The sequence below is a fragment of the Hyperolius riggenbachi genome, chromosome 2 (genome assembly GCF_040937935.1).
Source record: "Hyperolius riggenbachi isolate aHypRig1 chromosome 2, aHypRig1.pri, whole genome shotgun sequence".
Taxonomy (NCBI): Eukaryota; Metazoa; Chordata; class Amphibia; order Anura; family Hyperoliidae; genus Hyperolius; species Hyperolius riggenbachi.
In genome coordinates this window covers 114913947-114941501 of record NC_090647.1, presented here as the reverse complement: position 1 = coordinate 114941501, position 27555 = coordinate 114913947, and the positions used below count along the sequence as shown (strand labels likewise).

The following is a 27555-nucleotide window of genomic DNA, read 5'->3' as shown; positions in this document are numbered from 1 at the left end:
AGGAGCTGCCCCTCCCATGTCATCAGCTCTGAGTATGCAAAGCAGGAAAGCTGAGCCAGGAGGGGGCAGGCTTGGGCTTGAAAAGACTCCACAGAATGCTGACTCAGCTATAATGATTCCAGCTCAAACCTAGGCTGAATGCTCAGTCAGGGATTCTTATCACAGCTGAAAACAGACAGATTAAGCAGAAAAGAATGAAACTAAAATCAGGGTAGGTGTTTACTGTCACGTTCCCACTGATAAATGTAATAAAATACATGAGGGTGCTTCGTCTCTGGTTCTCTTTAATGCTGGGTACACACGGTGCGTTCCCGTGCTCTATGCCCGCTCGATTACCGGCCGCTCGATTATTTCCGATATGTCCGATTTGCGTTTTGATGATTGTTAGGTCGATTATTATGTAAAGTATGCCAAATCGACTCTAACAATCCATCGAAACGCAAATCGGACATGTCGGAAATAATCGAGCAGCCGGGAATAGACGGGAATCGAGCGCGGGAACGCACCGTCTGTACTCAGCATAAGAATAAAGAACTTGAAATTGTACCCAATATATAAAATTCAGGTTTCGTTTTAGTTGGGCCACATCCTTTGAAATCTTCCTTTTGCATATTTAAGATCTCACCAGGAGGAGCGCAGCCGCACTAGTAAATGTCCCAAAGTTAATGTGTGACCTGGCTTTGAGCTGTGGTTGTCATGCCCCTATGCGGTTTCAGCCCATTTTTTTAATAATTGGTGTAAGTAGGAACATTTTGAATTCATGAGTAGATGCATGAAGTAACTGCTTGCATGCTAAGTGGTGTGGTTTGGAGTAGGGAGCAGTTCTAAAGGTGCCCATCAATAATACAATCTTCATTGTATAATCTTATAATTTCTAAGTAATATGAGGGAATATTTAGAGTATTCATTGTAGCCCCAAATTTGTCCTCATGGGCCATTTCCATTCCATTGTTTAGGATGGACTGAGGAACGGAGTAATGTGTTCCACCTGATGGACCGCACCCTTCCTGATTCAGCCCCATTAATTCATTTGAGCTGTGCCAAAAATGTGTGAGAGAACCTCATATGACATTTTCTGGTTTTGATTGGTTGAGATGGGTATTTACCTAGACAGTACATAAAATATCATACAAAACTCATATAAGTTTCAGGAAAGAGAGAAGAGATACACAACAAATATAACCGGGTTCCTAGTCTTTAGGATAAAATAGCTGTATAGTGCAGGGGACACTAAAGGACACTACAAATATAACCGAGTTCCCAGTCTTTAGGATAAAATAGGTGTATACTGCAGGGGACACTAAGGCTGCGTACACACTAAGACGTTACAGGCGCACGTTAGTGCAGCCTGTAACACTCCCCCAACGTACAGCAATGTAACACAAGTGGGCTGTTCACACTGCCCCTGTTGCGTTACATGTAACGCTGCACGTTCTTCCGAAAGTGCAGCATGCTACGGCGTTACAGCGGCTTAAGCCACGTTACACTGTTTGCACATGCTCAGTCAGGTTGGGGAAGAGCGGAGAGCGGCCAGGCACATGGCTAATTAATATTCACTGCACGTTGTGACGTGCAGTGTTTACTTCCTGGTGCGGCCGCTCTGTGCGGCGACTGGCCGGTGGGACCACGTGATGCCGCATGCGTCCAAGAGTACGCATCACGGCATCACGGACGCCAGAGTGAGCTGCACAACGCGGCTCACTCTGACATCCACATCAAAGAGCACCAGGCCTTGCGTTAGGTGCGCGTTATGCGACCTTAACGTAGCACCTAACGCAATGTCTTGGTGTGCAAGTAGCCTAAAGGAACCAAAGGATAATTTTAGACAGCTGTTGAACTCCAGCCTTCGAGGGTCATGACCATGCCATTGTTTAGGATGGACTGAGCAATGGAGAAATGTGTTATACTTGATAAACCACACCTTTCCTCATTCAATCCTATGAATTAATTTGAACTGTGCTTAAAATGTGAGAGGGTCTCAGCCCTTGAGGACTGGAGTTAGAGATCCCTGTTTCATAGAAATATGATAATAGATCTTTATGTTTATAGAGTCATTGAATATGCATGATTGTGTAAACACAGCAGTTTATTGGCAAGCAGCATAAAGTGTTCAGTATAATCTTATCTACGAGCAAAAGTAATACACTCATGAAGCTATCTATGCAAGCTATGCGTGGCAAAAGAGCAATGTAGTAAAATATTGTAGCAAAGCAGTGGCATTTCATGGCTGCTTGCCGGGAAATGCTGCAGAATTATATTCCCGTTCTAGCAGTGGTGTCCATGGCTAGAGTGGTGCTTGCTTGTGAAAACATGGCCATGTCCCTGGTGTTGGCTGGAGCTGAATCTGCCTGTGTTATGATGCTGCTGATGTCCTCCATGGTGATGTCCTCCAAAGTGATTTCCTCCATGCTCATGCCCTACGTGGTGATGACCTCCATGGTGAAGGCTTCCATGATGATGGCCTCCTTGGTGATGTCCTCCGGAGTGATGTTTCCCCCCAGTGCTGGAGTGCAGAACAGCTGTACACAAGGATAAAACCAAGAGCAAAATAGTGAAAAACTCATTCCTGCCTTGTATACAAAAAATTAAAAAAATGCAAGATTTGTTTGTTTAACTTACAGATATTTACATTGCCATCTGAAGCCATTCTGAAAGAAAACAATAGCTTGTTAACATTTATATTTATTGAGTAGTACATGAGTATGTTTATTTGGGAACAGTTTTATTTCCCAGGCCTAAACTCAGAGAAGAAATGCATTTACCCTAGCTGCAGTCTGTGGACCTGAACCAATTCACCTTTTTTCCTAAGTCTTCTCATAGGAGATAATTTTTCATCTTGTGTTTAAAATAACTTTACAGTACTTGAAAAAAATACCAAAAAGTAGGTGTATAAAGTATTCTCTTGCTTGTTGGTGGCTTAAAAGACATTTTATAAATAAGTTGTGAAAATATCACCAAAGAGAAAACTTAGGAGAAAACATTTTCTCCTGACTTTTGTCTTAGAAGATTTTTATTTTAAGTTTCTGTTTAAAATAACTTTTCAGCACTTTGCAATTGAAAAAGTACCAAAAGTATTTAAAAAAGTACTATCAAAATAATTTTGTCTGGTGGTTTAAAAAGCATTTTATTGGCAAGCTGTGAACATATTGCCTAGAAGAAAACTCAGGAGAAAAAGATAATTGCATATGAGCTCGGATGTCAATACTTTGTTTGTTGACCTAGATGTAGGGATGCTTTGACAACCAGGAATGTGTGGAAAACACTTCTCAGTGGCCTTTTTACCACTGACGGATTAGGTAAAGCAAAAGAAAACCTTTGCCGAGTTGAGGGCTGTTGTTAAGCATTTTTCTTTAACCCAATGCTGATTATTATAGCTTTTTTTTTGTATTAGCTACACTATAATGGAGGATGAAGGGGACGGAGCTATGCTGGGAAAAAATCTTGTTTCAGAAATCTGGTTTAACTCATGAAGTATCTCTCTGATTATAACTGCATATGTGAGAATGGAGTATAGCACCGTGTTAGTCATGAGTAAAAGACAAAAGTTTAATGGTATCATCCTGATTCAAAACTTCAGTCTTTTATATGTAAAACAGATAAGAAGAGATACTGTAAACCACTAGATAATAATAATAATAATAATAATAATAATGATATTTTTATAGCATTTTTCTTCCTGGGACTCAAAGCGCTATGACCCTGTATTCTGCAGTCTCAAAGGCTCGGGAGAAGAGGTTAGTTTATAGCCTTTTCTTAAAGCTTTCCAGGGAAGAAGCCTCTTGCACTGATTGTGGATTAACAGATACATCACAAGTTAAGACAGATAAGGAGAGATAAATGATGAGATAAACAGATAAGGAGAAATAATTAATGAGATGATTTTTAAGAATGGGTGTAAAGTAAACCTACCCTGAAACATGTATGTATTCGAAAATCTGTCTTAGCTTGAGTTAGATAAGGTAGTACTTCCATGAATATTGTCAGCGCACCCAGTAAGTAACAGCAGCAACCTGGGTCTCTTATGCAGAGATTAACTAATCACGAGTAAAATGCCAGAGTAAAGGTGTTAAAATAATATTGCACGCTGCTGATGACAACTAACCCAACCCTCCCCCTCCCCCCCCCCCCCTCCATGGTCAAAATGAGTTAATATGAGAAACAATGGTAAATATTACAAAAAATTGGTAGCTGTTTGGTCAACATTGGTTAGAAAACTCAACCCACTGATTTGTGTGGTTCAATACATGATAAATATTGTTTTACAATAGTAATGCGTGTGACCTTTATTTACATGTGACTGTTTGTTTAGATGTCAAGGCACATATGGTATATTTACCTGCCCTCTTCTCCCTCCAGCATCTTCTTGTAGGTGGCAATCTCAATGTCCAGGGCCAGTTTGACATTCATCAGCTCCTGGTATTCTTTCAGTTGGCGAGCCATGTCCTGCTTGGCCTTCTGAAGGGCACCTTCCAATTCAGCCAGTTTATGCTTGGCATCCTGAATAGCAGCTTCACCATTTGCCTCAGCTTCTCTAATGGCGGCCTCCAATGAAGCCCGCTAGGGAAATATAAAAACTACTTATAACAAGTTGATAACATAAAATCTGCAATTACATTGATTGGTGCTTTGACTAGTCCAACTGTGAACGAGCACTGGGCTCCTTTCCCAGGTAAGTCTACATAGATTCAATAATTATTCTGCAAATCACCAATGTAGTATTTCACCATAATAAATGTTATTGCATTTATACATGCAAATATTTCAGGAGATATAACAGAATGTAGAAAAACCAAGAAGAGTTGTGGTCATAAGAATTACTACAAGCTACTGACTATAAGGCAGAAGAGATGGAATTCACCATGGCGTAGGTTTGTTAGGAGCAAACTTCCATCCCATAATGCTCACCATGACCTCTGACCTGAAGCTGGTCAGTAGAGAAGGAATTTGCCACTGCGACCATGTTAGCGAATCAGGACACTAAGGTCAGCAAAAGCAACTGGCCAGCTGACTTCAGGTCAGAGGTCATGCTGGGCAGTATGGGATGCAAGAGCTCCATTGACAATGCCGCAGAACATTATATCTCTTTTAGGCTGGTATTGATGATCTCTAGTAAGCCTTCTTTCTGCATATAACAATGCCTAGAATGAATGGCAGGTAGCCCAAGATTTGTACAGATGTGAAAAATATTATAATGTGTAGGTTACAAATCAGAAGAATATTGTTATACTGTAAACATCTCAAGACCTTTGTGCTCCAGTGACATATAAAACACAAACTAAGAAATTGATCTATAGTTAAAAAGTAAGTGTATTTTTTAGATAATAGTTTTCTTTTTCTGGTGTATAAACGCTATTAAGAATTTTTTAAGTGATATTTTTCAATTTTTTTCATTGATACCAAACTTCCTTTTTTTTCACGCAGAATGACGGTTTTCAGTTGGGAGTTTTTTTTAAAAAAAATGTTTAATGAACAATGGCCAGCAACTATGTGGGGCGCATGTTTGGATGGAGGACGGAGCCTGGAGCCAGTGGCAAATGTGGACAGGTAATGTATAGTGTGCAGGGGGCACATTTAGCATTAGGGAGTACAGTGCTGGGGGTTTCATTGCGTTCATCGTTCCGATGTCGCTCAACATTACCGCCACGCACCCAAGGTGTATGGCCACCTTTAGAGTAAAGTTGAGAGATTTTGGAAAGTAGATACAAATGGTGGAGGACTATCAAATAATCAATTTCAGTGGAAGTAGAATTCTTTATCCTTAAGTCTACTAAAATTCTGGTCATGCTGATCTCTTAAAGTGGCTTTGAACCCACATGTTTTATTGTAATAAGATACTTCTTCAGTTAGAACTCTGGTAGTATATGGTATTTTTCCAGCTTACCACAATGTGGCACTGGCTGATCACATGTTAAGAGTTTGGCTGCTGAGGAAAAAAGGGGGTGAGCCAAATCTGTAAATTTCATTTTTTTCTTAAAGGAATACTATCGATTGAAACGACTTTTTTTTAATACTCTATATTAGTGTACACATTACCACTAGTGCTAGGGGCACTTTATTTATTCACCCAGGTCTCTCTCTCGCTATCCCTGCTTAAAAATTCATTTCTCACACAGCTCATAGTAGTTTGGGTCACCCTGAGCTGCTTGGTTACTCTGTCACACAGCTCACAAATATATTTCACTGTGTCACTCACAGCATGCAGCAGACTTGAGGAAATAGGCTGATCTGAGGTGGTAACAGGTAACTAAATGAGCTGGAATATTGCTGGAATATAACTAGCTAGACCATGAGTCTGTGTTTACACTCAGACTGGCTGCCTGCTTGAGGTGATTCACTCCAGGCTGCATCCACTTTACAAGCTGCTGAGAGGGGCAGACCACTGTCTACAATTAGCATTATTAGTATCTTTATCAGTCAAGAGAAGCAAAGATAATAAACACACATTGCTAGAATCTTTAACCCCTTACCACCATATCAATAAGATTCTTTCAGCAAGGTGATAATTAAACTATAAACTGAGGAGTTGATAGCAACTCCCCTGTGCAGAGACATGGGCTAGCCTTCTGGGAGCTCAGTATTAGATACATTTTGTATCCAACACTGACGCCAAAACTGACGGATGATTTTACAGCTGAGAGGAACAGCTGTGTGAGGAATCAAATTGCTCCTAGTACTTGTCCTAATGTGTGCTACAACATACAGCATTTAAAAATAAATGCATACATCGATAGTATTCCTTTAAGAGAAAAACACATTGTTACTTAAAAACATTAGTGATTTACATGTAAGTCATTAACTGTGGAAATTAAATAAATATCTGACTTGAGTTCCTTAAAGCGGATCCGAGATGAAAAACTAACTATAACAAGTAACTTGTCTATATATCGTATCTAAAGTTTAGTTTACACAACAATGAGAGGAAAAGACTGGCACTAGACATCAACAGCAAGGCACAGGTCCGCTTCACCGGATTTTGTATTCATAACATGCACGTGCACCTCAGAACAAAGCACTGTGATATGGCATGAAGAGAAAATTGGAGGCACTGAGCTTGCAAAAGATATACCTTTAATCCACGGTGGAAGGACACATCATTCCTCTGAGGAAGCTTTGTTCTAAAGCGAAACAGCTGTCAGGCCTCCCTCACCCCCACTGTACACCCTGATGTGTCCTTCCACCGTGGATTAAAGGTATATCTTTTGCAAGCTCAGTGCCTCCAATTTTCTCTTCATGCCATACTAAAGTTTAGTTTACACAGCAAATCTAGCTGCAAACAGCTTTAACAGTATGTGATTATTTATTCCTGTGATACAATGAGAGCAGCCATGTTCTGCTTGTCTTCATTACACAAAGGCAAGCTGATCTGCATCTCCAGCCCTCAGCCTGTGAAAATTTCACTACCCTCTCCTTCTCCCTTTGCCTCTGAAATATCTGGCTAGTAACCTCATACTCCTCCTGCCAAGACTGAGCTCCTATAAGCCCTTGCTACTAAGTCTGAGAGTGCCAAAGCACTGGAGGAGCTGTGGGTGAGGCTTGTTTAGTTTATAGGAAGCATTAAAACAAAACATAAAAAGTATTTGGCTTGAGGAACACCATATAAACTATATGAAAGGAACACAATTATGCAATGAGTAAAAGTTTATCTCGGATCCACTTTAATTCTTATTATATGTATTATTATTCCACTCCACTTTTAGTTATTTAACAAATCAAAAGCATAGTTACCTGGGATTTAGCACATTCTATTTCTCCTTTCAGTTTCTGAATCGTTCGGTTGAGTTCAGCAATCTCATTTTTGCTGTTTTGCAGATCACTTCCATTTCTACCAGCTGCCATGCGTAAGTCTTCGAACTACAAAGGAAAATAATGTATGAGTCTCTTTTTACTGTCTCCTCATAATATGTAGTTAGAGCATTCAGTAGGCTGCATTTAAAATTTACCCTAGATTGGTACATGGCCTCAGCCTCAGCTCTGCTCCTGGTGGCAATGTCTTCATATTGAGCTCTCACTTCAGCTATGATACTGTCCAGATCCAGGTCTCGGCTGTTGTCCATGGACACGATGACTGAGGTGTCAGAGATCTGAGCTTGCAGCTGAGCAATCTCCTGCAGATGGCATCAGTCACCAATTAGAGATACTGGATAATAAAATGTATATCACAGAATAATCCACTAGCAATAGGTAAATCATTACCGCATCATACAAAGTCCTCAAGAAATTGATTTCATCGGTCAGGGCATCTGCCTTTGCTTGTAGCTCAGCTTTGCTCATAAATGCAGCATCAACATCCTAAAAGTAACATAAAATAGAGGAATCCGTTTTAGAGTCAGATTAAATGAAACATGATACAAAACATATTCAAAACCACACAACCACTAAACAAATTTTAAACCTATATGCATAATTAATAATAATAGTAAGAATTAAATTTTCTACTGCTTGGCTAGAATAAGCTGCCAACCAGGGAAGGTCTAGCCAGCTCTGGCTGCAGCGTTGTTTCAATAGGCTACCAATAATATATTATTATTTTATTCTAAATGGTGATACTGAGTAAGATGATACTATTTGTAATAATATGTATTAGCGCTAAGGGCCAGTTTCCACTACACGCAGATTGAATGCAGAATGGATGCAGAAAAACTTACTCTAATGAATGCCTATGGGAAAATCTGCCTCAGAAAAATTGTGTTTAGTGGAAACAGGCCCATAGGCTTTCATTGGGGTCAGTTTTTCTGCATCCATTCTACATCCAATCTGCGTGTAGTGGAAACAGGCCCTTAACGTTTTAATAGCTTTGTACTGCTCTGAGCCGTATAGAACTAGATATGGCTGGCTGCTGAAATATTGTCTAATATGTAAGGTTTCGAGGTAATAGAAAAGGCAAACAATCGATATTGAAAAGATGTTGATTATTCACCTGAACTAGGAGAAAATGTTCACTGTATGCTTTTCTTTAAGTGGATTCCAACTCTTGTACAGCACACATTGAAAAGTCTTTATTCCACATATAGTTGCTTAAAATGTGACTGTTCTGTGTTCCTTGTCTGTTTAGCCAGATCAAAGTGTCTATTTAGTTCTTATCAGCAACTGTGAATAGACTGCAGGAGCTCTGCCAAGGCAGCTCTCCATATAGCAAACACTGAGGCTTAACCCTTTCAGTGCTCCTTACAAAGTAAAACCAAGTTAAAAGTTGAGGTGGCCTAAGACGTGCCCCTTATTAAAGCAATAAGCCAATATTCAGATAAATCCTGCAGAATGTAATAATCGTAGCATAAAAAATATTCGGTAATATGAGCATTTACCCTCTTCAGAAGGACAAATTCATTCTCTGCAGCAGTGCGTTTATTCATCTCGTCTTCATATCTATGAACAAGAGGTATCACATTTTATCTCAATGATGCTTTGTTTCTGTGCTCTTAATGAAAAAAAAAAATACAAAACACATGGGGCCTGATTCACAAAGCGGTGCAAAGTGTTTGCACGCCAGTGAAAATCCCTTTATCATGCCTAAACTCAGTTTAGGCATGATAAGAAGAAACTTGCGCGAATTTTCCGCACGCAAAGTTTTGTGCGCGCAATCGCGCGGAGCACGGTGCGGTGCGGGCGATGCGCCCATTAAACCCTATGGGCGCTGCGCGCGGAGTTGCGCGATTACTTTGCGCGCGATAAAGAGCACAAATCGGTGCTAACTCCGCGGTGCAAAGCTTATCATGCCTAAAGTCTTTTAGGCGTGATAACTGAGTTATCACCGCTTTGTGAATCGAGCCCATGGTCTGCAGAGGTGTATCCGTTTGGAGATGGTCACATTCCCCTCTGATTAAATAAAAATATAATTTTGTATACTTTTTAATGGTAAACCGATAAAGGGGGTTCTTGGAGATTCTTAGAACCCCTTAGCAGCTAATTAAAGACTATACATCATCTAATAGAAATCTGAGCTTATATAATACGCTTTCTTCATGGTGAATTACGAAATCATGCATTACGTATGTATTACTGACATCATGTATTACCTCACATGTTAGGAGGAACATTTAACTTACTGAATCGTAGGTGGTACTCCCACTCCCTAAGAGTGTGGGCTTTTGCTTTTCTCTGCTGCAACCAAAGTATCCCCAGGAACCAGATGATTATTGCCTATTATGACCAAAGGCTACACAAACTGGAGAAACTTGACGAGGGCTTTCCAGCATCAAAGCACAAACCCCAACTGCTAAGCAACTTCGCATCTTCCCCACCTAGTGTGTCTATCCCCCCCTTCCCCTTTAGATTGTAAGGCTTAGGGAAGGGCCCTCCTACCTATTTTTTCCTACTGATGCACCTATCCCATTGAATGACTAAACTAGCTGGACTACTTGATCACCACTCCATTGACTTCATGAGCTAGCCTCATTCCTAATCATTCTCCGGGGATGTGTAATCCTGTATTCATGTATTTGTGTATTTTGCGTCATTGTCTGTAACCTTATTTATTGTCCATAAAATATTAATAATAGGATAACACCGAGAGGGAGGTTGACTCCATGCTCCTATCAGGCTTTCACAACATGGGCATCAGTCAACTGGTGAGAGAACCAAAAGGCACTTAACCATGCAGTGATAGCCAAGGGTGAAACACTCCACCAATAAAAGGGACCCTTATGGAAGGCTTGAAGTGAAACTGGACTACTTATACATATTCCATATAATCATTTTATTCCATATAACTCAATCACATACTACTAAACCCATTTTCTGTCTTTTTTATCAAGTTAGCAAGTTTTGTCATGATTTCTTACTGAAAGTAACTTACTTTCTCTTAAATTCTTCCATCATTTCTTCCATGTTGTTTTTTTCTGCCTCTAAACGAGAACTCTCACCCTCCAGACTATCCAGTTGTCTCCTGAGGTTCCCAATAAAAGCCTCAAATAAAGGTTCTATCTGGCACTTGGCTGTCTTCTGCTCCTGTAGGAAAGCCCACTTGGTCTCCAGCATCTTGTTCTGCTGCTCCAAAAACCTCACCTAAAAGAAATGTACAACCTTATTACTGCAGATGTTTTTCTCTTCATTTTAACATTTCTTTTTAGTTTTGTAATGTAAGTTTCCTAGGAAAAGTGTCACTACTGTAAAAAATTATATGGTAAACAAAGGTCAGTGAAATGTGTGCTTCCCAAAATTAAACCTTCAAGAAACCACTGAAGGGCAAATACAGTATAAAGATTGTATCATACACTATTACACAGAATACCTAAGCACCGGGGGTGGCCTAGAGCCACTAGGAAAGTATAGGGGACTAAAAGAGAGCCCCGCTACTATGACGCAATGCATCACTACTAAATATGCAAATTATTTCTTTATGCCCCTGAAGCCAGGCTTACATCCAGAACCACTGGTGTATAGCAAGCCTATAGCTTATACAGTTTACAGAGCCACACCAACCTCACATGCAGACAACCTGTTTCACACTGTTGTTCCTCCTCAGTACATGGCAGGGATTATTATGGATCTATATGATAGGGCTTGGACCAGTACAACAGAGTAACCAAGCAGCTTGGGGTGACCCAAAACCACTAGGAAAATGGGACTAAAAGAGACCGAAAAGCCCTCCTACTAAAAAGCAATGCTTAGTGTGGTTTCCCTTCTTAAAACAGAAGGTATTTATGATAGTTCCGCTTTAAGTGAGCAAGTGTAGTTTCCCACAATGCATCACAACTATAATACAAATGATCTCTTTATGCCTCTGAAGTCAGGCTTACATCCAGTACCACCGGTGGTTTATAGCAAGCCTATAGCTTATACATTTTACAGAACCACATCAAACCAACATGCAGACAGCCTGTTTTGGACTTTTGGCCCTCATCAGTGCATGGTATGGATTGATATGGCTCTATGGGATAGGGCTTGGACCAACAGAATACCCAAGCAGCTTGAGTGACCCAGAACCACTAGGTAAGAATAGGGGCAACACTCAGTGTAATTTGCATTCTTAAAACAGAAGGTATTTACGATATGTACTAAACCTGACTTTTGATGCTAGTTTACAGTTACAGTTTACAGAGCCACACCAACCTCACATGCAGACAACCTGTTTCACACTGTTGTTCCTCCTCAACTAACCTCCTTAACTAACATGACTTAATCATTGGACAAGTAATTTTTAAGAGCTCCTTACAAAAGGATTTGTGTAAATATATCTATAGCACAAAGATAGGCAAAAATAGTTTACATAGATTTCCAATATACACAATTATACAATGTTATTGTCTTTGAGAATGAAATATGGTATATTTGGGGTTTTTTTATATTTAAAAACTTGATGAACTTGGCAACTGAACTGCAAATTATGATTCCCTGAAGAACACATTAAAAAGGAGACTGTGCATTAAGTAAATATACTCACCTTGTCAATGAAGGAGGCAAACTTATTATTGAGTCCTTTAATTTGATTTTTCTCCTCGGTTCTAACTCTTTGGATGTTTGGGTCTATCTCTAAATTGAGAGGAGCCAAAAGACCCTGGTTGACAGTGACATGGGTAATCCCACTAGAACCATGTGATCCTCCAAAATGCCCACCAAAGCCATGTCCAGATCCATGTCCATGACCATGTCCACCTTGGCCAAGTTGAAAGCTTCCCATTGATATCTTATTTCCCTTTGATCCAATATCATGGGCACTCTTGCTGCTGAAGCAGTGATGACTTTTGTGACCATGTTCGGAGTGCTTAGAAGAGTGTGAGAAGAAGCTGTGTGATCCAGAATGTTTGGGAAGGCATACAGAACCTGCACTGAAGTGCTTGTGTCCAGAGTGGGCCAGGATAGAGTGATGATGAGACATGGTTGGTCTTCTCGCTATGCTGAGCTACACAGGAGATGCAGAGGAACTTCCAGTCAATTGCTGATTGCTGAGGACTTTCATGCTGCTTTTATACCTGAACTGACTGTTAACAGCCATGTAAAAAGACAATGACAGCATAAGTTTTGTTTTCTGGCATCATCGCTTTGATTTTATAGAAGGCAGACCAGCAACACGCCTGCATTGTCAAAGCTATAATGCATACGTTATTGGCTGTGCTTACTGGAATGTATCATATTGTTTATGTACAGTATATCAGGCACAGTAGGAACAAATAGCAATAATACTAAAAAATACATAGGAACTGATTTACTAATACAGACAGACCCCTACTTACAAACCACTTGAGTTACAGTTTTTCATACATACAAACAGAGTTGTTTCCATACAGAGCCGGGGCAAGGTCCTCAAGCAACAAAGGCTGAGACACCAAAGTGCGCCCCTCCATCCCTCCCACCTAGAGATGAGCCGAAATTTTCGAAATTTCGAACTGCTTTTATTACGAATGCGAAATTTAACATTACGACCCAAATTCGTAATTTCGTAATTAATTTTCAAATCGTAATTTACAATTTCGTAATCGAAATTTCACTCCCATAATGACGAATTTCGTGTCTCCAACCGAAATTTTACTGTTTCAGGTTTGTAAGGGTTTCTATCCCTCTAGATGCCTAAAATGAATAGCACAGCCAGCCAGCCAGCCAGCCAGCCAGCCAGCCAGCCAGCCAGCCAGCCAGCCAGCCAGCCAGCCAGCCAGCCAGCCAGCCAGCCAGCCCCTCCTCCTCCTCCTCCTCCTCCTCCTCCTCCTCCTCCTCCTCCTCCTCCTCCTCCTCCTCCTCCTCCTCCTCCTCCTCCTCCTCCTCCTCCTCCTCCTCCCTCTCTCTCTCTCTCTCTCTCTCTCTCTCTCTCTCTCCAGAGATCTGTAGTACTTCAAAACCATACTCACATTCATGACATGTCCAGGGATCAAACCCAGGCCAACCACATGGAAGACAGCTATGCTCACCACCATACCACCAAACACACAGTAAATAGACTGCTAACCTAAATCTTACTTGTAGACAGTCATATGAGACACATGCTGGGTGCAGGGCTTTGTGATTGGACCATGCGATAGAGTGAGGTGCAAAAATGAAATCATGCCTAGCAGAGGATGGTTTCACAATGCTAAATGCTAGGCTGGCTGTGGTGCAATTGGTTAGTGCGTCTGGCTGGTAACAGCAAGGTTACAGGTTCGATTCCATCCAGGCATGTCTTTTCCTTTTGCGTTCAACAGTTGTCCAAACAGAGCCAACAGAGCCCCAGATAGCCATGTAGAGTTAGGTCACAGCTAGCCTGGCTGTGGTGCAATTGGTTAGTGTGTCTGGCTGGTAACAGCAAGGTTACAGGTTCAATTCCATCCAGGCATGTCTTTTCCTTTTGAGTTCAACAGTTGTCCAAACACCGAGCACAAAGTTTTGCATGCGTAAAGTTTTACGCACGCAAAATACCCCATGGGGTTCAATGGCGCAGCGCGCGCACGCAAAAGGAAAAGACATGCCTGGATGGAATCAAACCTTGCTGTTACCAGCCAGACACACTAACCAATTGCACCACAGCCAGGCTAGCTGTGACCTAACTCTACATGGCTATCTGGGGCTCTGTTGGCTCTGTTTGGACAACTGTTGAACGCAAAAGGAAAAGACATGCCTGGATGGAATCGAACCTGTAACCTTGCTGTTACCAGCCAGACGCACTAACCAATTGCACCACAGCCAGGCTAGCTGTGACCTAACTCTACATGGCTATCTGGGGCTCTGTTGGCTCTGTTTGGACAACTGTTGAACGCAAAAGGAAAAGACATGCCTGGATGGAATTGAACCTGTAACCTTGCTGTTACCAGCCAGACGCACTAACCAATTGCACCACAGCCAGGCTAGCAGTGACCTAACTCTACATGGCTATCTGGGGCTCTGTTGACTCTGTTTGGACAACTGTTGAACGCAAAAGGAAAAGACATGCCTGGATGGAATCGAACCTGTAACCTTGCTGTTACTAGCCAGACGCACTAACCAATTGCACCACAGCCAGGCTAGCTGTGACCTAACTCTACATGGCTATCTGGGGCTCTGTTGGCTCTGTTTGGACAACTGTTGAACGCAAAAGGAAAAGACATGCCTGGATGGAATTGAACCTGTAACCTTGCTGTTACCAGCCAGACGCACTAACCAATTGCACCACAGCCAGCCTAGCATTTAGCACTGTGAAACCATCCTCTGCTAGGCATGATTTCATTTTTGCACCTCACTCTATCGCATGGTCCAATCACAAAGCCCTGCACCCAGCATGTGTCTCATATGACTGTCTACAAGTAAGATTTAGGTTAGCAGTCTATTTACTGTGTGTTTGGTGGTATGGTGGTGAGCATAGCTGTCTTCCATGTGGTTGGCCTGGGTTTGATCCCTGGACATGTCATGAATGTGAGTATGGTTTTGAAGTACTACAGATCTCTGGAGAGAGAGAGAGAGAGAGAGAGAGAGAGAGAGAGAGAGAGAGAGAGAGAGAGAGAGAGAGAGAGAGAGAGAGAGAGAGAGAGAGAGAGAGAGAGAGAGAGCCAGCTGGCTGGCTGGCTGGCTGGCTGGCTGGCTGGCTGGCTGGCTGGCTGTGCTATTCATTTTAGGCATCTAGAGGGATAGAAACCCTTACAAACCTGAAACAGTAAAATTTCGGTTGGAGACACGAAATTCGTCATTACGGAAGTGAAATTTCGATTACGAAGGCATCTAGAGGGATAGAAACCTTTGCAAACTTTAAAATACTAAATTTCGTAATCGTAATTACGAAAATTTGCGTAATTTGCGAAAATTACGAAATTTCGATTACTGCTAAAATCGTAATTGTAGTAATTTCGCGAAATTTCGGAAATTCGTAATTAGGTCATTACGCTCATCCCTACTCCCACCCCAACCATCACAAACTGATTGCTATTAGTCTAAGGCTCAATATACACCATACAATCTTGGTTGTACAGATTTACCAAATCTATGTAGTATAAGGGCCAACAGATTGAAAATACCTTGAATAATCGATTGGATAAGCTCTTATACTACATAGATTTAATTAATCTGTACAAGATTGTATGGTGTGTGTTGAGCCTTAGAGGCGCCCCAGGGCCCCTAACCCCCCAACACCTTAATCTCTAGTTATCTGGCTTGCAGTCATTGACATGTATCCCCTTTTCTTATTTCTCTCTGCTTCAAACACAATAGGGGAAATATAGCCGAATGAGTTGAGTGTCCCCTCCTACTCTGTGCCCTGAGGCTGGAGTCTCTCTTGCCTCTGCCTCGGCCTGGCCCGGTTTCCATGTACAAAATATACAGTTTTGTTTTTGTTATTACATATTTGTGTTGTTACATGTTACAGTATTGTATAAACTATTGTAAATAGTTTGAAACAAATTAAAAGCAAGTTGAAATAAAAATGTTTTTACTTCATGTCCAAATCTGGAGTTGTCTATTGGAAAATCATTTAACCACGCACGTTTCTCTATGTATTTCACAGGACTCAACTAACAATCTCCTGTTTGTAAGAAGGGGACCTAAAATGCAAAACGGAAGAAGTGAATTCTCACTCCAAGACAGCAACTTGCCATTTAAATTGGTCAACAAACTGTCAATAAAGCCAATAAAAAGATGCACCTGTGTCTGCAGTACCAAAACTAGCAAGAGCTGTAACAAACGGCCATAGACAGGAGAGAGAGAGCTCAGCCGAAAACAATCGTAGATTATGTGACCAGCAGGGGGCACCGCATGCAGGTATCCCTCTCCAAGCCCCCTCCCTACCACTGACCTGTCACTAGGAGCTGCAAAAGTAAGATTTAAAAATCACTATACACTAGGGCACATGAGATGCAGGGGCCCCAGGCTCCGCCACTTCCGGGAACCCCCACTCTACATTCAACACGGAAAGGGCAGCGCAGGTGTACCCCAGTGCTCCCACCACCAGGGCAATTACCTGCAGCTTATCCAAACAGTGTAGAAAAAGGCACTCCACAGGCTTCAAACTTGCGTTTGTAGCCTATTGAGCTTCGACACACTACATGTTACGGGTACAACAGCACTTAATGCTCCTTTCAAATTTTAAACAAAAGAAAAATAATATATATACAGTATATATATATATATATATGTATATATATATATATATATATATATATATATATATATATATATATATATATATATATATATATATTTCTAATCATTGTAAGTTTTATAGATTTTATATCTATTAAATAAACGATGGAATAATTTTTGTTAAATATATTTAGTTATCTTCTAGTCACATAGCGCTGTTACAAATAAATCAGAATCAGAATATTTTATTTCGCCAAGCACGACTGGGCCGTGCCCGGAATTGGATTTGGCAACAAATAGCTGTGTTTCTACCAGTTATCGAAGTAAATAACATATAGGTTGCAGTGTACATTTGTGCCTCTCTTACCCCATGTCTGCTCAGGCCCGTGTGCAGTTGCTGTGGGTAGTGGCAATAGGCCTGGATGAATATCTGAATGATTAGATGAGAGCCCCAAACTGATTTATTTGTAAATTGGAAGCCTTTAAAGTTTATAGAGGTTTCAGAAAATTACTGTTATTAACCACTTCTGTCCCCTGTCTCCTCCATAGATACCAAAATAAATCACTTGTATAAAAAAAAAAAAAAAACTAAAGTGACAGCATTTAAAAAAATACGTAAATCGGTACCTTCGGTACTCAGCTTTTTAATATGCACCGGTATGTTATAAGAGTATATTACTGTTATGCATGGAAATAGGGGCTTGTATTTATTGATATCGTTAAAACAAACAGAAAATGGAAAAAATGCACCTTTATTTCCAAATAAAGGATTGGCACTATACATTGTCCTAGAGACATAATTTAAATGTTGTAATTTCCAGGACAAATGGGCAAATAAAATGTGCGCGTTTTTTCTACAGTAGCACTTTTTATTTTCAAACCATAATGGAGGAAACCTGAGAAATAATGACTTTTTTTATTTTAATTCCCTTTAAAATGCATTTGAAATAAAATTTTTCTTAGCAAAAAGTACCATCCAAAGAAATCCTAGTTTGTTCCATAAAAAACAAGATATCAATCATATAGCTATGACAAGTAGAGATTACGTTATTGGTGAATGAATGGGGAGGAGCTTGAAATGTGAAAATTGCTCTGGTTTTTAAGAGGAAATAACCTGTGGCAGGGAAGTGGTTAAAGGAACACTATCATGAAAATGGTAAAATTTGAAATACATGTATATACAGTACATACTGCATAGAATTCTCTCAGTTCCCTTTATTCTTTCAAAATTACTTAGTGGAAAGGACCTATACAAATATGTTGGCTGTCCCCCTACTTGTTTGACACTATTCTGGCAGTGTGCCACTGCCATCCATGGTGTGCTTTTGAAGATAAAGTAATTCCTACCCATCCTCCATGAGGAGAGGGACTAGTACAAAGCTTTTCAAAGGTGTCATATTAATACAAGGCCTATAACTGAAAGTGACATAAGAGAAAAGTAATTTATAGAGCATGTTATTCTGGGCTAACTGTACATCTTATATGGATGCGTGCACATGTATTTTACATTTTTAGACTTTTCACAAAACTGGTATTTTAAGACCTCTTTTAAAGGGAACCTGGGGTGGGAGTGTTATGGAGGCTGTCATACATATTGATATTGTTTAAAAGGAAATAAATATGGCAACCTTCATATCACTCTTACATCTGTTCACTTTAATGCTTCATGATTGCCCCTGTATTATTGTTAACCTTGTAATAGGTACCCTCGGTGTCAATTTCCAAGTGTAGAGAGAATACAATCGCAGAAGGTACCCCCTCATGGACACCTGTTGGTAATGATGGTTTGTTTGTTGATAATACCCCAATGGCAGACCTTCAGAGGTTCTTGAGTCATATCTGTTATTTAATTTCTTGTTGGGGTGCTGTGATCCCCACGAACGGGCACCATACTGGAACCCAAATAGTCCCTTTATGTAACCCTACTCTTAGGTATTATCTTTATGAAGTAAAGAAATTGTCTTATTGGCCTACTCATCACATCTAAGCCATGGATTGACTACTGGAGTCTCTAGACCAGGGGTGTCAAACTCAAAATTTAAAACATTGTCTAAGTAGCGGGCCAGGTTGTTTATTAATATTTAACATTTATTGATCAGTCGTAAACTAAGTGGTGTAACTATAGCGACCTTTGGGGGCCAGCTCCTCCCCCTTCTGCAGAGCAGTCCAGTGGAGTAGATTAATATTTGCTTGTTCCAAGGCTGCTTCTGGTTTCCTCCATACTTCCTGAAAGCCACATGCTATATGCTGTGGTCCTCTGGCCCTAGAAGTATGTCATCTGATTGGAAGAAGGAGGTTTGGAAGCACAGAGCGTGTGACTGCCAGGAAGAACAGAAGAGACACAACACAACACATCGCTGGAGCAGGTATATATTACATCACTCCACTGTGCTACTCTGCTAATTGGTGGTAGGGTGTTTTACCAACCACTATGGGGACTCTGATCCCAGGAGGGGACCCCATTTTAATTTGAGTGGTGGGGGTCCTGTGGGTTATTGCTGCACCCCGGCTCAAACTGACAATGTTTTGATCAGAAACACTGTCACCGATGTGCTCCTCTGGACAGGAAGGCAGTGCACTGTCATGCTTTTACTACTTTAAATGATAGACATTTGAAGCTCTTGAGGGCCATATAAAATAGCATAGAGGGCCGCATTCTACCCGCGGGCCTTGAGGTTGACACCTGTGCTATAGACCATTCTAGTAATTTATGTAAATTAAAAAAATAATGTAAAATCTTATTTATTTGTTTTTTAGTAACATTGCAGATGTGAGCTGTATTATATAGACCGAGAGGTGCTGCTCTGCACAGTGGCGTAGCTGAGGAGCTACGGGCCCCAGTGCAAGTTTTACATGGCCCCCCTCCCCCCCCAAGTATTCTATACATAACAATTGATACGGCGCACCAAAACCTGCCAAGGAAAACCACAGTGCCAGAGGTGCAAGAATGGAATGAGGAACAGCTTGTTAATGATTATTATCATTCAAAGCATTAATAGAAGTGATCATGCTCAGGACCAATAAAGAGCTAATACTGCAGTTGACGGAGGGCCCTTCTGGCCCCGGTGCGGTCGCAACCTCTGCACCCCCTATTGCTACGCCACTGGCTCTGCAGATGGCCTTAGGACCCTCTATGGCACTTCTGTGACAGTCTAGAGCAGGGATAGTCTGCCCCTCCTCAGATGACATTGCATTTAGAAAAAAGTACCTTCCCTACAAACATTTGAATTTTGTGGAGGCTTCCATTCATCTCTAAACATCAGTGACTCAGTCTTTAACATAAAGCTGATTGTTACAAGTGCACATTCAAGCCCACTTGAATGATACATTTAATGCTGCATGTGTGCTCTTCATTATTTATTTATTGTAATAGTTTTTTTCTGTAAACAGAGAAAGAATATGTAATAATAACATATTGTGACTGCACATAAACATATTTATGTTTTAGGCCCCTAAGGGCCTGTTCAGGATCAAAAATTGATCTGTGTAAAAACTGCTCCATGAAACAGATCAGTTTTTATTGGGCCTCAGTTTTTGATTCGCGACCTTCAGTTCTGTTAGCGGCACACCGTGAATGCGATGGGTCTGTTGATCTGGAAAAATAACTCCCTTTCAAAATTGTAGTCCGTTAGACGAAGCAGGATAAGCATTCCAACAAAGCAATCTGAACGTATTCTGTTGATTCACATAAGATCTGTTCACATCCGTTAGGATCTGGTCCATTATGGTCTGCTAAATGGATCATTTTAATGGCTGGTGTGAACTGGCTCTTACCCAGAATCATGTTTTTTTGCCATGATTTGTAGCAGGCAACCAGATCAGCGTGAACAACAGAAGTGCATAGGCTAGCACTTGGGTGTTTGTCTAAAGTATACCCAAGTGGCCATTGTCATTGATGAGCAGCATGGTGCACCATAGCCTAGCGCCTATTAGTGGACCTCCTCGGCTAAATGCTAGCCTGAGTACGAACTCCAGCCAGGCCCCCAGCCATAATCACCACTACAGCTGGAGTTCGGCTATAGAATTTCCAAAGTCCAACAATTCAAAGCAGGTTACTTCGGCGCACAGAGCCAAAGCTGGGCACCATCATATCTGCAAAGCTATGATGCGCGTCCCATGCAAAAGGAATTCAAGGATCCTGTGATCACCAGTCCCCAAATTACATCTCCTTCCGAGTTGCTACAACTTGGAGGGTGAATAGTATTTAACTCTGCTGGGGAGTTTAGCAGGGGCAGGGAGAGCCATCACTTTGCTTGCCATGTGCCCAACTCAGCGGTGGCCATACAATATGTAGGCCTTAAATTGTGTCCCCCCCCCCCCCGAGCTGCCATTGCAACACATTGCGCCTGGCACTCACATTACCTGCTTCATATTATTAGACTGTCAACAGGGATGTGCTAATGTGATTGACGAGCCTATTTCTTTCCACAGAAGCAGGGGGCAAAGCTTCAAAGCATATTATTCAAGCAAAGAGCCTGTGCCCTATGTACTGTCTGAGGACACAGGTTCCCAGCACCCCGGGAGCTGGCTGTAAAATGTACATGTATACTTTTGTGCTTATGGTAAAACATCAAGTTTAATTTACCTGCTGACTATGACTAATAGGGCATGGGAGCATATATATTTGGTTTAGTCAATGGTAATATATATCTTTATGATGTTTGCCTGCCTTAGTGTATACAAATGATGACAACTTAGTCTTTGGCTGTTCTGTCATTTGCTTAATAAGGTTGTTAAAGTGGTGACAAACATTATGCCTCAGTAGGTTCATTGAAAATAATCAACATTGTTTACAATAGTTTATGCTTAAAGTTGGGTATCAGATTATATAAGCTTGAATAGGTCTTAAAGCGGATCCGAGATGAAAAACTAACTATAACAAATAACTTGACTATATATCTTATCTAACGTTTAGATTAGTTTACACAGCATACCTATTAGCAAACAGCTTTAATAGAATATGATTATTTCTTCCTGTGATACAGTGACAGCAGCCATGTTGTTTGTAAACATTACATAGAGGCAGGCTTATCTGCATCTTGAGCACTCAGCCTGTGAAAAAAACCTAATCCCCCTCCTCTTCCCTCCTTCCCTCTGCCTCTGAAATCAAGGGCTAGTAACACCTCCCCCTCCTCCTGCCCAGACTGAGCTCCCATGAGCCCTTGCTACTGCCAAGGTTCTCTGAAAACCTGTGGATGTGGCTTATTTAGTTTATAGGGAGTTAGAGTATTAAAACAAAAACAAAAAAGTATTTGGCTTGAGGAATGCCCTATAAACTATAGGAAAGGAACACAATTATGCAATGAGTAAAGGTTCACCTCGGGCCACTTTAGTGAAGAAGTTGACATTATGCTACAGCCCAACTAAATCTTCAGTATACCGATACTCAGCATATTTTGTGGTAATAAATTATTAAAAATGCCAGATTTGGGCACCTTATAACGCATTATTTGCAACCTTCCTATCAGCACAGTATTAAGTGTTGTACTACTGAGTATGTCTATTTTCCTATTAGTGCAGGTGATTCTCCTCCAGGGTTGAAATGGTTTCTGCTCTGTGGAGCTAAACACACATACAGGGAGAGGGAAGTTCCAGGGGCATTAGTGAGCAGTCTTTTTATAGAAGCACTAAAGCATACTGATTTCATGTTTGGAATTAAACTCTATTTGAACATTGAGGGACGGCTGAATGTTGAAATCTATGGATAATACTGAATAACATTAAATTACAAAATGACCTGTGTATCACTGATACATGTCAAGTATGTTTGGTGATGCTGAAAGAGTGCCAAGATGGAGGTTTAACCACAGTGACAACCATCAAGCAACCAGAGTGTAAGGCCTGGCAGATCTCTCGCCTTCCTTCAGCCTCTATACTCCAATCTAACATGCTCTTCACCTATACGCCAAGCCCTGCGTGAACAGGAGACCAGTATGCCTACCTGACTATGGTCCGCAGGACTTCAGCGTACAAGGTCTAGAGGCTGAGGCTGGGAAGACAGGGGTACTACCAGAGCCCACTAAGCTAGACAAATGTGGCTGGTTAATATCAGGCAATAGTGCGGATGCACTTGTGGAGGAGACTACACAGATCACATCAGGAGCAGAAGACTAGAGACAGGGAGCAAGATTGCTCAGAGCGACCACAGCTCTGTGCTTCCAATAACCGCCACAATAAACGAGACACAATGGTTGCTCAGAGCGACCGCAGCTCTGAACTTTCGATAACCGCCACAATGAACAAGACACAATGGTTGCTCAGAGCAACCACAGCTCTGAGCTTCTATTGTCCACCACACTGAATAAGACAAGAACAGACAAACAGACAGAAAGGAAGGAATGTTTGCCAATCCAATCGCTACTGCAGTAATGGCAAACATTCACACAAGAAGACAAAGCAAGAAGGAGTGTAACTAATAGCAACTGCTGCAATAGTTACGTCCACAGGATCAGAACTAGCCAGAGCGCTAGCCAATCACTGCTGCAGTGATGGCTACGTCCAGACAAGCAGGACTGGAAGGACTATGAAGTCCACAGGATCAGAACTAGCTGGAGTGCTAGCCAATCACCACCGCAGTGATGGCTGCATCCAGACTAGCAGGACTGGAAGGACTCTAACTTCCACAAGCGAGGCAAAACAAGGAAAGACAAGGTCATTCACAATTCAAACATGGGACCCAGCAAGTAGCTATGGCAAAGCTGAAAGCTATGACAGGCAAGGTATGGAAAGAGGAGGAGGCTTTTCTATGAACATCACCCAATGAGAGCAGGCATGTAAATTCCCACACAGCTGAATAGTAATCACTCAATCTTGTGTTAGTCTGATTGAAGACTGCAGGCTGGTTGCAGATGGAAAGGACCCTCATTACAAATGCATGCAACATTATGCAGCAACATGCATGTAGGGAATTCAAAAGCTGTCTGGCTGCAGTTCAGCTGCAACAAGCCATAGGTGGATTCATGACAGAAGCCTTAGCTGCTCTGAACTGCAGAGTGATTGCACCTAGCAATGACACTTAATGCGAATGCACTCAAAATTATGCAGGTGAATGCATGCAGAGAAATCAGAACTTCCTGATTGCAGCTCCACTGCAACCAACAGGACATGCAACAGGAGAGAGCATGCCACAGAGATAGGATGCACAGGAAACTGGCTTCCTGTTCTGAAATTACAATGCAGTCAGCCTTTGTAACTAGAACTCTAAACATGGCTCAAAAACACTTTCTTTTCTTTTTTCTTTTTAGTCTTATAAGCAATCCACGGAAGAGAGGAGAGGATCATTATTAAAATGTGAAAAATGTAAATAGAAATAAGAACTTACATGAATCAACAGGAAACTCTTCATCTTTCTGTTTTCTATGTAGTATCATGATTTCAGCAAAAAAAGCAAAATCAAGGAGCAAAATTTCCAGACTCTTGTTCTGATTGCTTACAAGAAAAATATGCATAGGCTTATATGCACTAGGGTAGTAAGGGGGCTGTATGTTATGCCACAACTCTAGCTACCTGCATTGCTACCTGGTACAGTGCTCAGCCAGTTCAGATACATTGAATGGGACAGTAAATGAACAGTAAATTAATAGTAAGAATAATAGTAATATGATAATGCATTACACCGTGTAATGGTATTGTGCAGCACTGGGGACATTAAACATTGCTTCTATGGACACTAATCCAAAGTAGTTCCAAATGGAATTGTCCTATAGATTCTAAAACTGAACTTTTAATACAGTCATTAAAATATCAATTAAAGGCAAAAGTAACACACTCTCGCTGCATATGGGAAGGATAAAAAAGTGACCTCCTCCCTCAGAACTGTATACAAGTAACAGCAACTGTGCCTGTGGCATTTCATTTCCTAATTACATTCCTTACAGTATTAGACCTCTGAGATGTCTTTTTGTAGCCTTCCCCAATCCATGATACTCCGCAATATGTTTTCAGATCCTTGGACAGTTGCTTTGAGAATTCAAAGAGCCACCTTAAAAAGAAAATCCGACCAAGAATTGAACTTTATCCCAATCAGTAGCTGATACCCCTTTTACATGAGAAATCTATTCCTTTTCACAAACAGACCATCAGGGGGCACTGTATGACTGAAACCCCACTCACAAGAAACTCTGAGGACCGTGGTACTCCTGGCAGTTTCCAGTTTGTGAAAGTTGTTGCATTGTAGGAAATAGCTGTTTACAGCTTTTTCCAACCACCACAAAAGCATGCAGTAGCTACATCACATGCCAACAGTAAAAATGTCACCATGTAATAAGTGTCAGAATGTAAATCAGGGATTTAAAAGATTTTACAATGTGCAAATACTGACTAAATAATTTATACATAATTATTGTAAAAATAAAGAACTTTTTATTACATTATTTTCACTGGAGGTCCTCTTTAACCTGCTGGGCGGTCTGGACGAGCTCAGCTCGTCCAGTACCGCCGGAGCCTGCCGCTCAGGCCCTGCTGGGCCGATTTGGCTCAAGTAAAAAGCAGCACACGCAGCCGGCACTTTGCCAGCCGCGTGTGCTGCCTGATCGCCGCCGCTCTGCGGCGATCCGCCGCGAGCAGCGGCGAAAGAGGGTCCCCCCAGCCGCCTGAGCCCAACGTAGCCGGAACAAAAAGTTCCGGCCAGCGCTAAGGGCTGGATCGGAGGCGGCTGACGTCCATGACGTCACTCCGCTCGTCGCTATGGCGACGAGGGAAGCAAAACAAGGAAGGCCGCTCATTGCGGCCTTCCTTGTTTATTCTGGGCGCCGGAGGCGATCGGAAGAACGCCTCCGGAGCGCCCTCTAGTGGGCTTTCATGCAGCCAACTTTCAGTTGGCTGCATGAAATAGTTTTTTTTTTATTAAAAAAAAAACCCTCCCGCAGCCTCCCTGGCGATCTTATCAGAACGCCAGGCAGGTTAAGGTAGCCATTGATTGTGTTTCCATTGTTTTCAATAAAAACCTGATTGGATGTGTTGATCAGAAAGTTTTATTTGATTTTTTTAACTTTCAAACGATTTTATTAAATTTTCGAAGGAAAGGTTAGAACAAACAAGTAGAATGCTGGAGATATACAATATAGAGAGTGCGTACATATATCTTATTCGGAGATGTGTTGTATACAGCTGAGTAAATCTCCTGAGGTTAACATCGGTAAAGGTAAGTTCGGCAATGAGAGTAGCCGCCGTAGCGACTAGAGTACACATAAATGTCAAGTGGGAGCTGGCAGCAACAAGGCATCAAGTACCAGCTCCCTTCAGAGTCCAAGTATATTGCCAAGTACACATTTTGCGAAGATCCGTCTGCAGAGGTGACGAATCGTTAGCTAAAGGACTACAGGTGCCTGTAATAAAAATAAAGTTAGGTTGGGGTAAGGAGTAAAGAAGAGACTCATGAAGGGAAAAGAAAGTCTGAGTGAGTAAGAGAGATTCAGGTAGTACTGGGAAAGAGGAGAAGGGAAGAGAGGGACGGGAGATAGTGGAAGAAAAGAGAGAGAGGAGAGGTAAGAGTGCAGCCAGCCAGTCGACTAGTCACGGAGGATCCGCACATAATTAGACTTCAGTGATATGTTGTTGAACCCAGTGGGAGTAATTGAGAAAGTAAGGCTTCCAGATTGCCTCAAATTTTGGGAGGGTATCATCCAAAATGGCCTTCATCCTGTCGAAGCATAAGGCGGAGCTCAAATTAGATTTAAATATATCAAAGATCAGGGAGGAAGATTTCCAAGAGAGCGCTATTACCCTCTTCGCTGCAAGGAGCACGTGTTGAAGAAGCTTATATTGAGAGATGGACAGTTCTTGGGGCTTCATGCCAAGCAGAGCTATCTGTGGCAATTTAGGGATTTGTGTTTTAAATATAGTATAGATCACCTTTGGGCACTGCCACCATATATGCAGGTAAGTCCCTGGTTGGCGGCAGCCCCTGAAACAGAGGCCCGAGGTGCCGGTTTGGAATTTTGCCAGCCGTTCTGGCGTTAGGTACCACCTGAGAAGCACTTTATATTGCGTTTCCACCAGGGATGCGCTGATAGAGCATCTGGGGGTAAGCTTCCATATATCATTCAGGTCTTCTACCTCAATGGTAGTGGACAATTCCTGCTCCCACTTTAAAATGTACTGTGGCTTAGGCAGGGGAGTTGGGGAAATTATGCCTTTGTATATCATCGAGATGAGGCCTGGAGAGGTAGGGTCTGTATAGCATACGTGTTCAAAGTAAGTTCTGGTCAGCAAAGACGTACGGTGATTGAGTATCTTATTTACGAAGTGGGCAACTTGTAAGTACCTGAAGTGCTCAGTATCAGGGAGTTGTTTATGTTCTTTTAGTGAAGCGAGTGTTTTAATAGAACTGTCAGTGACCAAGTCATAGATTAAGGTGAGATTATTTTGCTGCCACCACCTAAATGCTGCGCCGTTGTACAGACCTGGGGGGAAGGAGGGGTGGCCCAGGATGGAGAGAAGAGGTAGATGGGTTGATACTAAGTTGCCTTGTTTTTTAGTTTGGTTCCAGACCTTTAGTGAGTGGGAGATGATTGGGTCTTTTATCTTTTTTCCCTGTTGTCCTTCCAGCCAAAGAAGGTTACGGAGAGCAACAGGGCGGCACAATCCTTCCTCTATATTGCACCATAA

At 41.6% G+C, this 27555-nt stretch overlaps 1 protein-coding gene across 1 annotated transcript; it reads right to left on the bottom strand.

Moving 5' to 3' along the window:
• Positions 1-2068: 2068 nt before the first annotated feature.
• Positions 2069-12814, bottom strand: LOC137544844 (keratin, type II cytoskeletal cochleal-like). The gene is made up of 9 exons (XM_068265936.1): positions 12380-12814; positions 10793-11001; positions 9303-9363; positions 8194-8289; positions 7941-8105; positions 7726-7851; positions 4337-4557; positions 2620-2648; positions 2069-2519 (listed from the first exon to the last, which is right to left on the bottom strand). The coding sequence occupies exons 1-9, from the start codon at positions 12812-12814 to the stop codon at positions 2266-2268; spliced, it is 1596 nt and encodes a 531-aa protein (XP_068122037.1). The 3' UTR covers positions 2069-2265.
• Between the last annotated feature and the right edge of the window lie 14741 nt (positions 12815-27555).